We start from the raw sequence: 13791 nt of genomic DNA on the forward strand, positions 1-13791 counted from the left end.
CCTTCATTTTACAAACATGTGTTTTGTGTCTCTGACCTGTTGTGTAAAATAATGAATATTTGGAGCCTCCAGATTTCTTTGAATAATCAATCAGGTAAAAAAAAGCCTGAGAAGAGAAAATAAAATCATCATTTGTGGTGAAAGGTTTCGGCCTGCAGCAGGACAGCTGATCCATATTCAGGAAAGTTTTAGCCTGAGTGTTATATTCTGTATTCAGTGTATTTCAGTCAGACTCTTCCTGACCCCGGGTCTCGGTGCTCTGGGTGTCCGGTCCAGCCGGCTGATGCTTCAGCTGTGAGAGTTTCAGCTGCTGCAGACGGAGCAGAGAACCAGGCAGAGCTTGTCCTGTGAGTCATTGTGTTGAACCTGATGAAAAGCTTCTAGTATTCATGAAGCAACGGTTTTTAAAGCTCCCACATGGTGTAAAGCAGGACTCCCCTCTTCCTCTGTGGTGATAAAGGAGTTGGATGGTCTATCTAAACATGGTGAAAGTATCAAAACTAAATCCACACAATCCATATTAGTGCAGCGAGCCTCTAAACGAGCCGCTTGGACTTCCGTAACTTTGTGATGTCACAAAGGTTCGCTCATTATCATTTTTGTAAGAAATAACAGACTAACAAAGTGTTTTTTTCAAAGCGGTTGAGCGGTTGTCATCGTTTATTACCGGAGAGTTTTCCCTACCTGTAGCCGCCGGGCCGCGGCGTCTCACGTTTCACTCTGGAAACGGAACAGAGGGTCGTTAATATTAATGAGCCTTAAAGACACGGAGACAGAAACGGCCTGTTCTTGGTAAGGCTCAGAGAGATGCTGGAAAATGAACGTGGAGAAATGGATTGAGAGTGTTTTTCCCCACGGTGCAGCCGAGGGAATCATGAGGCAAATTCAGTCAGTCAGTCAGTCAGGTAACGCTTAGTTGCTGCGCTTCATCAGTTGGCCTCTAGAGGGCGTTTTTGACTGTGAGCTGCAGTGTTTCCATACAGAGGCACAAAATCAGAAGTTGGTCAGTGTATATAAATGGATCTAAATGGATCTCTAATGGCCTGATGTGACATCACACCCTGTCTGTGATGTGGAGATGTACAGACAGCAGACCAGCAGACTGAACTCAGTCCACAGAGTCTCCTGCTGTGAAAACAAAGTGAAACTTAACCTTCCACAGTCAGGAACAGATCTGCAGACAGAAACTCTTCACTGCCCTGCAGACTTTAACAGTAGGTGACTTTAACGTCATCTCGTGGTATTTAAGTAACGTTAGTGGAATTAGGTCATTTAACGTGTCTCAGTGCTTCAGTGCACAGAGCTGAAGAGCTGAACACACTGTGGGTCTGGACAGGATCTGTGCTTGTTGGTACATGACAGCAAACAGCTGTGAATGGACCTCAAGACGGAAAATAAAACTCTGGAATATGAAAGTGATGAAAGTGATGAGAATATGGAGCTTTAATAGACTCAGACAGTTTCTGTTTAGTTTCTGATGTACCAGGAAAATGAAGATGGCAGCGAGGGGGACTGATGTCATTCACTCCTACACTACTGCCACCTATAATATAAAGATTGATTGATTGATTGATTGATTGATTGATGTTTAAATAAAATTATTTAGAACAAAATTTGACTATAAAATTCAACTAAATTTCAAATAGAAATATAAAACAATATTAACTATTTCAGTATAAAAAGCAGACAATAACATAACAATGAAAAGCATCAGTTGTCCCATCAGGTGTTGATGCGGCTCCATGCTCTCCGCTCCTTTTTTTGGTCGTTCGTTGGCGCTCGACCCATAATCACCTGCTCCTGTCATCCACAACTTTTAATGATCCAGTTCAAGTTCTTTCCATGTTACACTTTACTCAGTCCAGGAGGCAGCAGCCATCTTTATCCTCTGCTCCGTCACAGAAACACTTTCTCATGGAGTTTTCTTTTCCTGCTTCAGGAAATATTGTGACTGTTGATCTTCAGCACAGGCTCCACACAGTCAGCTGGTCCAAGGTGTTGTCAGGCAGGCGGCTGCTACAGTAAAGAGATATGAGAATGATTAGAGATAAAATTCTTACTATTTTTTGTAAATTTTTATGCCTCTGTGTCGGTGACAGCTGTGGCCGGAGGCTTCGTGTTTTCAGGTCGTCTGTCCGTCCCATTCTCATGAACTCGATATCTCAGGAACGCCTTGAGGGAATTTCTTCAAATTTGGCACAAACGTCCACTTGGACTCAAGGATGAACTGATTACAATTTGGTGGTCAGAGGTCAAAGGTCAAGGTCACTGTGACCTCACAAAAGACGTTTTTGGCCATAACTCAAGAATTCATACGCTAATTATGACAAAATTTCACACGAATGTCTAATAGGATAAAATGATGAAGTGATGACATTTTATATCCAAAAGTTCAAAGGTCAACTTCACTGTGACATCATAATGTTTTGCTTACCACTGTAGCTGAGAAAACGATCTTGGGTCATTCTACAAAAATGGTGGAAGTGCTGTCACTTACTTTTGCAGACACCAAATCCTTTAAGTTGACCTAATAATCACATTAATTCTATATGTTCAATAAATAAAGACTGTCCTTGCAATGATAAAACAAAGTTTATTGGCGGAGGCATACAACCGCGAGGCGGTTATTTCTAGTTTGTTTTTAAATGCAATGCAGGCATTTAATTATTATTTTTAACATGAGGAAGCAGTTGGAGCAGAGGGGTTTCCTCAGCCTGCCAGCAGAGGGCAGCAGAGTCTCATCATCAAACCATAAAACATCCATGAGGTCCAGAGAGGCTTCAGTGGAATGATACAGCCCACAGTGATGATCAATACACTCAATACAATGTGTGTGTGTGTGTGTGTGTGTGTGTGTGTGTGTGTGTGTGTGAATCAGATTTATTTTCTCCAGCTACATTTGCACATACTAGGACTTTGGAGGAGTTGGTGCAGTACAGTATACAGACATTTAGACAGACAAACAAACAGCAATCAAGCTTTACAAATTTTATTTAAATATCAAACGTCTTGTTTATTTATAAAGCCTTTTATGTATTTATTTTGTTTATTTATCCTTTATTTAACCAGGAAGGTCCCATTGAGATACAATATCTCTTCTGCCAGCGAGTCCTGGTCAAGATGGGCAGCAAAATGAGATTAAAAAAAAAAAAAAAAAAAGGTTTCATATCAAAATACAAACGGGGACAGGTTACACCACAAAAAACATACCAAAAACACAACAAACAGGCATAAAACATACAGGGATCAGGGGCTAAAAAGAATCATGGAAAATAATGGCACATGTTAAAAGCAATGACATTGTTCTGTAATATTTTTAAACATGTCAAGAGAGGGTAAAGATTCCAAGTTAAATATGCCTTGCAGCTCATTCCAAGTTTGCAGTGGATGAAAGGAAATAAAAATTAACATGTTTTTTTTTTTTTTTATCACAGTCAAGTCTCAAAGGGCTTTACATAGCATCATATATCACACATAGACATACTACATACACATCATATACATCCTACATTAAGTCATATACATATTTCATATACATTGTTTACTCTACGTCATATACTGCATTATGTACTACATCATATACATCATATACAATACAACACACACACACACACACACACACACACACACACACACTGCATGTCTTTGGACTGTCAGATCAGAGTTTGTTTGTTGAATATTTCAACAATAAGATCGATTTTGAGTTTTAAGTATTCCTCACACACTCTTTTGTTTTCCTCGTGCCTTGACTGCTGCAGTGGGCTTCTAACGTTTTTAATCAAAAATTGTTATTATTATTATTACTGTTGGGAATATGGAAGAAACGTTTAAAACACTGCAGTGAAATGGTTTTAAATGTCACTGAAGGCGCAGTTTAGTGAATGCAGACCCAGAGCCTGCAGAGAGCAGAGGTCAGAGGTCAACGACACGTTTCACTGACGCCCGGCTAATTAGGGAGGAAGCACCATGGCTCTGTGTGTGTGTGTGTGTGTGTGTGTGTGTGTGTGTGTGTGTGTGTGTGTGTGTGTGTGTGTGTGTGTGTGTGTGTGTGTGTGGAGGGGGAATGCGAAGTGGTTCCCCTCAATTGCCAAGTGCCTCTTCAGATGGTAATTACCATCTCAGTTGACCCTTCAAACAACTCTCTCTCTCTCTCTCTCTCCCCCCCCTCTCTCTCTCCCTCTCTCTCTCTCTCTCTCTCTCTCTCAGCAGGGTGTCTGTTGATCCTTGAAAAGTTTGAAAAAGTCTCAAAATAATCTTAATTTAAGGCCTTAAAAGTATTTAAATGTCTATCTATGTCTGTGTATTTAAATACAATTATTAGAGGTCTTATGTTCTCCATCGCTACTACTACTATTACTACTACTACTACTACTACTATTACTACTGCTACTACTGCTACCACTACTACTACTACTACCGCTACTACTACTCCTACTACTACTACTACTACCACTACTACTACTACTACTACTACTACTACCGCTATCACTACTACTACTGCTACTACTACTACTACTACTGCTACCGCTATCACTACTACTACTACTGCTACTACTACTACTACTACTGCTACTGCTGCTACTACTACTACTACTGCTACTACTACTACTACCGCTATCACTACTACTACTGCTACTACTACTACTACTACTGCTACCGCTATCACTACTACTACTACTGCTACTGCTACTGCTACTACTCCTACTCCTACTACTACTACTACTACTACTACCGCTACTACTACTACTACTACTGCTACTGCTACTACTCCTACTCCTACTACTACTACTACTACTACTACCGCTACTCCTACTCCTACTACTACTACTGCTACTACTGCTACTACTGCTACTGCTACTACTGCTACTACTACTGCTACCACTACTACTACTACTACTACTACTACTACTGCTATTGCTACTGCTACTACTGCTATTGCTACTACTACTACTACTACTGCTACTACTGCTACTACTCCTACTCCTACTACTACTACTGCTACTACTACTACTACTGTTATTACTGTTATTACATAGTATTATATAGGAAAGGAGAGGGAGAAGAGGAATACAGTTGGGTATTTTTTCTCTCCCTTTCCCCCCACCCCCAACACACACACACACACTCACTCACTCACTCACTCACTCACTCACTCACTCTCTTTTCTGAGGTTTATCAGCTCAGAACTCCATTACCCATTTCCATCTATCTATCTCTCCATCCATCCCTCCATCATCCCTCCATCATCCCTCCATCCCTCGCTCTGCTCTGGGTCTTGTTCTGTCTCTGGAGGCGGTGGCTGGGTAAACGCTGCCATGTTCAAAACATCCTCCTCCATTCTTCCCTTTGACTCTGCTTCCCACCTTTCCCTTTCTCTGAGGTGGGACCCATGTGTGAAGGGAATGGGCTCCATTCAGCCTCATATTGCTGCTGTTGTTCATCCCCCCCCCCTCCACCCCTCCTCCTCCTCCACCCCCCCTCTCCTCCACCCCCTCCCTCCCAGTGTTAATAGCCTTCTGGAGTTGCCCCAGGCTTCAGTAAGACTCTGTTACAATAATGAACACAAGACTATGGGGGTCAGGCTGCCTCCCTAATGGACAGACGGATAGAAAGACAGACGAGAAGAATAGGGACAAGTGGCTCTTTAGATGCAGTTTGTAGAAACGTCCACTAGGGGTCAGTGTTAGAGTGTTAGTTTCCCTGTCTGGCTCCTCATGTGTTCATGCTGCAAACTGCCATTGTGTCACGTCTGAATCAGGAGCTGAACTTATTAAAGACACGATCTGTGGTTTCCAGCATGGCGCCCCCTGCTGAAAGCTCTTCACCTCTTTTTTTTTGTCTGCATTGTGGTTATTATGTTATTTTCACTGTAATTTGTTGTCTGAGCTTTTGATCCGAGGACTAACAGCCTGTCACGGCTGTTTGGCATTTTATGACGGGCTGAGAATGTTCCAGAAGAATGTGTTTTTCATCTGCGAGGCAAACTCTTTAAGAGCATGTGAATATACTCAACATGTTGATGCTCAGATGAACCTGGCTCCAGGCTCATGCATGTGAGAGTCAGGCAGGCAGGTGAGTCACTGATGTGAATGTGAACTCTTCTGATGTGTTTGTTTTCCACAGAGCGAGCCGCACTGAAATGCTTTTGGCATTCCTGTGCAGCAGTGACTGGACTAATGCTTTCTGCTGTGATTATTGTTTTTATCTCTCTCCTTTCTGCTCTCCGCACAATGGAGGAGGTTTCCTATTCATATCCTGTTTGAAAGCTGTTCATGAGCCCGAGGTGTCAAGATAAATTTATTATTTTCTCTTCCCTCCTTTGAGCTGAGAGAGAAGGCCAACGCTCTGATTTGAGTCTTGGTTTTATTGAATGCGAACACTGGATCTTGCTATAATTACAATAGGTGGAAAAAATAGCAGCTAGTAGTCGACTCGGAGCCGCCGACATGCGGCGGCGTCACGCCGCAGTGAGGCGGACTGTAAAAAGCCTGCAGGGAATGCGTCTCATTGGCAGCCAAGGCCGCGGTCAGCGGCCGGCTGTGTTGTGAGGCTGAATGGAGGCTGAAAGGCTGGAAGCTGTCGCGGAGCGGACAGCAAATCATTTTCACAAGTGGATGATTACTGCTGCCACATGTTAACCCGACTCCTAGAGAATGGCCCAGATTCGCAGGCGGACCGGATTCACGCGCTCCGGCCTTGACTGGAGGCCTCTCCTGAAGGGCCGGCGGCTGAAGAAAGGGGGTCTCGCCATCGATTGATTTTCCTCACTTGCACTTGCCCGTGTCCCACGCTTTCAGAGGCCGGGAGCGGGCCGATTGATTGAGAGGCCACTTTGGTCATTCTTCCCATTTTCTTCCTGTGCTGAAGTCTCCCTCAATGGGCTCCGGTCTGTGTCACGGCCTCCCTGCCTCCCTGCTCACTGCCCAACAATATATTGTTGTCTGTGTTCGCTTTCATAAAATGGAATATTTCAGCCGCTGCAGTTTGCTGGCTGGACTCACACACATTAGCCTGCATTTACACTGCTGTGGGTTTTTTTTATTTGTACTGGTTTTGCATAAAACCTTTGAACGATTTGAATCATTGGGTGATGTTTGTGCTTGCTAAAATAAATCTTTTTATATTTTGAGCGGGTTTATTTAGTATTTCAGCCGGTTCATATTCAGCAATATATTCAAAACCTCTCTCTGTTTTTCAGGTATGTGTATGCGCTGGGACAGAGAGTCTGGAAACGCTGGAAAAGAAGATATTTTGTTCTTGTCCAGGTAAATGACAGACATGACTGGATGAGATCAGATGAACTTTATTGATCCGGGCGGGAAACTGGGACAGAGGTGCAGGATGGGGGAGAAGAAAGAGGAACAAAGGGGATGAAGGATAGAAGTGAAAATAAAATAAGATGAAATGTATAGAAGCTTTACGACGCTAATAAAATGTTTTTCCACAAATAGAACGGGACAACACTCATCTGAACATCTGAATTTCAGATGCGTTACATCTTCTGTTGCTAATTCATACATTCAGCCTTCAGAGGAAACACTGAGACGTTTACTTACGGCACTCGAGTCACACAATCTTTTAATCAGCCAAGCAGCTGAGGAGCGCTTCATTCTCTGCGCTAAATATGAAATATTTGCAGGTTATTAAAGAAAATCATCTCACATCAGACGCTCTCCTCCAAACGTGTTTACATCTCAAAAACACGTTTGATCAGAAGTGAAACCACTGGAAGTGTGAAAGTTAATTCCATCTGGTCTCTGTAAGACACAAGATCTGAAATGTTTTTTTTTTTTTTTACCTTTTTCTCCTTTAGCTTTTATTTACTTTCCTATCAATTACCTTTCATCCAGTCCAGTCTGGTCTTGTTTATTTATATCGCTCTTAATCACAAGCATGTGTCAAAGGGCTTTACATCATATACATCATATATACATCATATACATACACATCACTATATATCATAATACATCATATATACAGACTACATATTAGTGATTGGACGATATATCAAAATTCAATATATCTCAATACAAATATATGATAGTCTCTCCATCCAAATTATATTATTGTCACTTTGTAATGACATTTTTAAATTGTTGTTTACATTCTAGCAGCCAATGGCATCGCTGGAAAGATTTGAGTCTCAGAAATAAACAGAATTCTGCACAGTCAGACTCACTGAACTTTTACTGATCACATCGTATCCTGGTTGTATTGATCCTGAACCTCAGATCACGTATCCAATCGTATCAGGAGAGAAACAGATCGTCTCATCACTAATACATATACTGTACATCATATACTTGATCTTTCTAGGGTCACAGGAATATTTCTTCAACTGTTCCACACATTGTGAGTGGCACTGTATAAGAGCATCAGGTCGGCTCGGGCCAGTATTGGATAATATTGAATATTGCAATATTTTCTGTGGTATTGAAAATCCCCCCCACCCCGCCGCAGCACCATGTGTTTCTTAGATCACAGATAATTTTTAAACTTATAAACCTATAATCTACTAGTGGTGGGTATAGTAAAAAAAAAAATCTTTGTCATTTTATTTCAAGTGGGTTCACTTTTCCACAATCAGCCTGTTTTCCTGGAAATAGCAGGAATGAGCAAATTACAACAAATGGCGATTGTTTCCTCCAGTGTTTGAATAGTAATATTAAATTTCAGAAATGTGATGTAATTTTGTAATTTAGAAGAAATAAAATAAATGCCCCTTAAAAAAAAAAAAACAGGAAAAACGTGAAACGGTGATAATATCGTATATTGCGATATTTTGGCGGTACAGCATTGTGATATTAGCTTGTGGATTCGGCCCCAGCCTAGCGGCGGGGGGGGGGGGGGGGGGGAGTGTGACCTGTGGTGTTCAGTGCAGGTTTGTCGCCCCCTGCAGGTCAGCCAGTACACCTTCGCCATGTGCAGCTACAGAGAGAAGAAGACGGAGCCGCAGGAGCTGATGCAGCTGGAGGGATACACAGTGGACTACTGTGACCCGCAGCCCGGTGAGCAGGATGAGAAACTCTATATGAAACACAGTTACATAAAGCTCAGTCTCTGAACCCGTCGTCTATCGGTCTGATCGATCAGACTCTGGGGGCGACGGCCAATATTTGGGCGTTTCTACAATCCTATATTCTAAAAATAGGAAAGCTATTAAAACTATACATTTATGTACCCTGTATAACATTTCTGTAAACTGATTTATGATTTCTGTCAGTGTTCTGATCCCCTGGCTTTACATGTTTGTTTATTTATTTGTTTACCATGCTGTTTGTTAATAAATGAATTAAAAAAAAAAAAAAAATTTGGGGGTTTCCGGTGTAGCCAGCGGACATCCGGGCCAAGACTTCCTCTTCCTGAGCCGGTCATCGTTTACAGTCCGATTAGCAACTTGAGACACGAGAATGGATACAAACAAACAAACAAAATACACAAACATAGAGACTTTCTGTAGGTGTTTTAGGTCCGGACGACATTTGGGCTAATCTCTATAAACAGATATCTGCATCTGAGACGTCGTCTCTCAACTCCGACTCCATTCTCCATTATTTTAACGTGATTTCGCTTATGTGAGCCATTTCGTCATATATATCGATATCGGAAAAAAATCCTTATGATTATCGTGATATTGATTTCAACCATATCGTCCAGCCCTACTAACATCTTTGTATGTTTTTTTGTATGTGGAATGTTTTGTCTTTTACGGCTGCAGCATGGGTGAAAGCCCAAGCCGAATTTTCCACTTTGTGGTACAATAAAGTTCATCTTGAATCTTGAATCTTGAATCTCTTGAATCTGCTGCTTCTCCTAACCTGAACTCCCAACACTCGTCCATTTAATGCAGCGGAAACATTCACAACGCCGGGACAAAATAAGAGTAAATAACGCCCATAAACATCCAGACCGGTGCATTGTTTGAGGCGAACAGGATTAGGAGGTGATGATCCACTTACTCCCACTTCAGCAGCTCAGGTTGCCTTTTCAGACGCCTGATACAGCCGCGGTAAACACACTGAACAACAGTAAAAAAAAAAAAAAACACTAAAAAAAACACTCAAATTGGAATGTAGAGGTGACAGCCGAACTGTAAAGAGGCTCCTGTTGGGGGGGAAAACGGCTTCTTCTGACCCTTTCTCACACTTTGCTACTCCGAGGCTTTTATTCCCGTCTGTCAGAACCGGGCTGAGCAGAAATAAAGGTTAAAAAAACAAACAGGAGGTGCGGCTGCCATGTTTACTGGCTGAGAGGCAGCCGCCGCCTGAACGCATCCAGTCCAGTAAACACATGGAAATAAAAACGGGGGGGAAAAAAACAGTCAGATTCAGAGGTTTCCATGTGGCACCAGAACTGCAAAACATCTCAACAAGTCATTCAGTCTGTTACTGAGTCCTAAAATAATAATTTTCTTAAAACAAGTGAAGAAATCTGCCAGTGGGGTTTGATCATTTCTCTTGTTTCCAATGCAGATCAACTGGTTTCAAGAATTTAGTAGAATCAAGAGTCATTTTCTTGACAGCAGTGCAGTGATCTGCCTTATTCTGACTGGTTTCCAGCTCCAGAAACAGTGGGAGGAATTTGGGATTTTGGGTGGGAAGGGTTAATGAGTATGTGAAGGTTGGGTAGGAATTGATAGAACTGAGGGTTGGTTCATGTTCTTGTTATTGTTTATATGTCTTGCATATTGCTTGTATGTCTTGTCTGTCAAATCAGAAACTAGTTCACTCGTACATCTTGGATATGTCACTGTTTGTTGTCTACAACACTGGTGCAAAATCAATAAAAAGATTTGAGAAAGAAATAAAACTCCAGAAATAAGTGAAGCTGCATTGGAAACAAGTGGAGTTATCTCTCCTCTCTGCAGAATGTTTCTCTGGGTTTAAGGAAAAATAAGATTTGAAAGCTGAAAACAAGTGAAGAAATCTGCCAGTGAGGTTTGATAATTCCACTTGTTTCCAGTCCAATACAAATCAACTGGTTTCAAGAATTTAGTAGAATCAAGAGTCATTTTCTTGACAGCAGTGATCTGCCTTAAGGCCCAAACGCACTGAAAGCGTCTGACGCGCGCGTTTTGAAGTACACCTATTGTTTTAAATGGCCGAACGCGCACCAAAAGCGTTATGAGGCGCGTCAAACTGCCTTGACGCCTCTACTCCGACCTTGTTTCGATTTTGGAGCGTCAAATGAGGATTTTTTTCTGCAGCCGCAGTACCTGTTTGGAGAGTACTCCGGGACAGTAGGTGGTGTAGTCCGCCGGTAAAACCAAAGAAGAAGAAGTGATATGTAGCGGGGAGCTGACATCAGAGCTTGATCAAACTAGACGGCCACCAAAAAAAAAAAAAAAACTAACATTAGCCAGCCGACTTGAGGAGCAGCCAAAGCAGGACGAGGAGAAGCTCATCACTGAAGTCCAAAAACGACCTGTGATATATGACTGCAAACTACTGACTGTTTACTGTTACTATGGCAACAGGTGACAGCTACCGTTAGCTTAGCTTAAAACTTTATGAACAGTACAATTGTAATTCTGCAATGCTAAACGAAAACAACTACCACTGCCAACAGCTATACTGCTATAGATCTGAACTGCTGTGTTGTCACATGTCAGATAGCCTACTGAAAATAAGAAAAATAAAAGCTTAGAGCCTTGGTAGTTACGTTAGCATAACAGACCCACCCCATATCATCTGTCATGAACGTTTACTGACATCTACTGGTCATAAAACTTACTCGCTACATAAACCTAATAACAGCAATTAATTAACATAGTATAGAGTTATGATTAGCTGTGCTTTATGTGACTTTCACCCACCTGGAAGAAAAAATAAAAGATGAAATGAGATGGCTGGTCCCCAGTGGCTTTACCGTATTCTGCTGCCAACCAACTGACGAAAGCAGCAGCACGCACCCAACAGTTCCCTCCTGCCTTATGTAACGTAACGTTAAAGGCTACTCAAATAGAAATGTATAGAACATTAACGGGGGTATCTGTAAAGCATACAAACTTGTGCCTGCCTACATATAAATAGCGACCTTTTACCAAAATACTGCTGGTTCTGTGGTGTTGGCATTTCAAATCTGATGCCTGCAGTGCGCCATAGGAGCATCAATTGACGCGCGTCAAATGAGGCGCGTCAATTATCGCTTTCAGTGCGTTTGGGCCTTTATTCTGACTGGTTTCCAATGCAGTTTCACTTTTTAGAAATGAGTGTCAGTATCCTAAAACAAGTGGAGTTATCTCTCCTCACTGCAGAATGTTTCACTTGTTTTTTTTTTTGTTTTTTTTTAGAGTATTTTATTTTGGTTTTTCAGAAAGTAAACAAAACATACAGCCACACAATGACAATACAAAAAACGTTCACAGTACATTACAGACATCTGAAAAATAAATGAACAGACAAATGAGAGATAGGTTAGCCTTAACCACAGTACAATGTTCTTTTACAACACTAGTGTGGTGAGAACAGAGAGAACATGCAGATGATCCTTCAGTCATGTGAGATGGGAGATTCTCCATGTAGTTGATAAAAGGTTTGCCATATTTTATAGAAAAGATGTATCTTATTCCTTAGTGAGTAGGTTATCTTCTCCAGAGGGTTAGCTGTTCACTTCTGAGAGCCACAATCCAACTGGCAATCTGACTTCCATTTCATTGCAATACATTTTTTGGCAATGACCAGTAGGATTTCTGTAAGCTTGATGGAATAACTATGTGTAAGATTAGAATTTGAGAGGTTGCCCAAAAGGCATATCTCAGGATCCATTGGAAAAGTGACTCCATGAATTGTGGATAAAGCATCACAGATCCCCTGCCAGAAACCCTGGAGTTTATTACACTGCCAAGTGGAATGAAGGAGAGTGTGCTCTGCTAGACCACATCTGAAACAAAGGGGTGAGAGGTTGGGGCTAAACCCATGTAGCTTGGAGGGGGTGAGATAAACCTGATGCAAAATATTTAACTGAATCAATCTATATCTTGAATTCAATGTACATGTAACACCATTGCTACACAGGTCCCCCCACAGTTCTGGATGTTTCTCTTGTTTTAAGAAAAATAAGATTTGAAGGCTGAATATGAGACTAGATGACTTGTGAAGATGGAAGTTTTTCACGGCTTTATGTTGTCTGAGAGGGGAAAACGGTTTATTCTGACGTGTCTCCAGTGTTTTCTGACTCTCTGTCCCCCCCCCCCCCCCTCCAGGTCTGCAGGGAGGCAGAGTGTTTTTTAACGCGGTGAAGGAAGGCGACCTGGTGATGTTCGCCTGTGATGACGAGCAGGACCGGGTGCTGTGGGTGCAGGCCATGTACCGCGCCACGGGACAGTCCTACAAGCCCGTCCCGCCGCCGCAGAACAGAACCGCCAACTGCCGAGGAGCCAATCAGAAGCCGGCGTCGCCCATCAGTAGGTTCTGCTCACTGTGCTTCAGTTTTTTGTTTTTTTTTTACAGATGAGATTCAGTAGCAAGAGTGACAGGATACAGAAAAACAGAACACATAAACATACAACACAACAACCAACAACACTGTGTCAACAACATTTTAAATTGATCATCAGAGGTGGAGACACGAGTCACAATTTTAATTACCTGAGACATGAAGAGAACTTGACATTAATGACTTGGACTTGACTTAGTAATCCACATTTAGACTTTAGACTTGACTGGAGACCTGAGTCTGACTCGGGCCTCGAGCAGAGTTGACTTGGTCACACCTCTGGAAATCATCATCTTGTGTTTAAACCTCACATCTCCAAAATATCAACATCAATATACTGTATATATATATACT

At 41.9% G+C, this 13791-nt stretch overlaps 1 protein-coding gene across 1 annotated transcript; it reads left to right on the plus strand.

Moving 5' to 3' along the window:
* Positions 1-7203: 7203 nt before the first annotated feature.
* Positions 7204-13405, plus strand: LOC139666630 (calcium-dependent secretion activator 1; the record flags this gene model as incomplete). The annotated part of the gene is made up of 3 exons (XM_071545916.1): positions 7204-7265; positions 8900-9008; positions 13205-13405. Coding segments are annotated over exons 2-3 (289 nt in total), but the record flags the coding sequence as incomplete, so codon positions are not given.
* Between the last annotated feature and the right edge of the window lie 386 nt (positions 13406-13791).

Source organism: Centroberyx affinis, unplaced genomic scaffold (genome assembly GCF_046629955.1).
Source record: "Centroberyx affinis isolate AG114_WGS23_722 - 3 ecotype Tasmania unplaced genomic scaffold, CSIRO-AGI_Caff_v1 ptg005071l_1, whole genome shotgun sequence".
In the NCBI taxonomy this organism is placed as follows: domain Eukaryota; kingdom Metazoa; phylum Chordata; class Actinopteri; order Beryciformes; family Berycidae; genus Centroberyx; species Centroberyx affinis.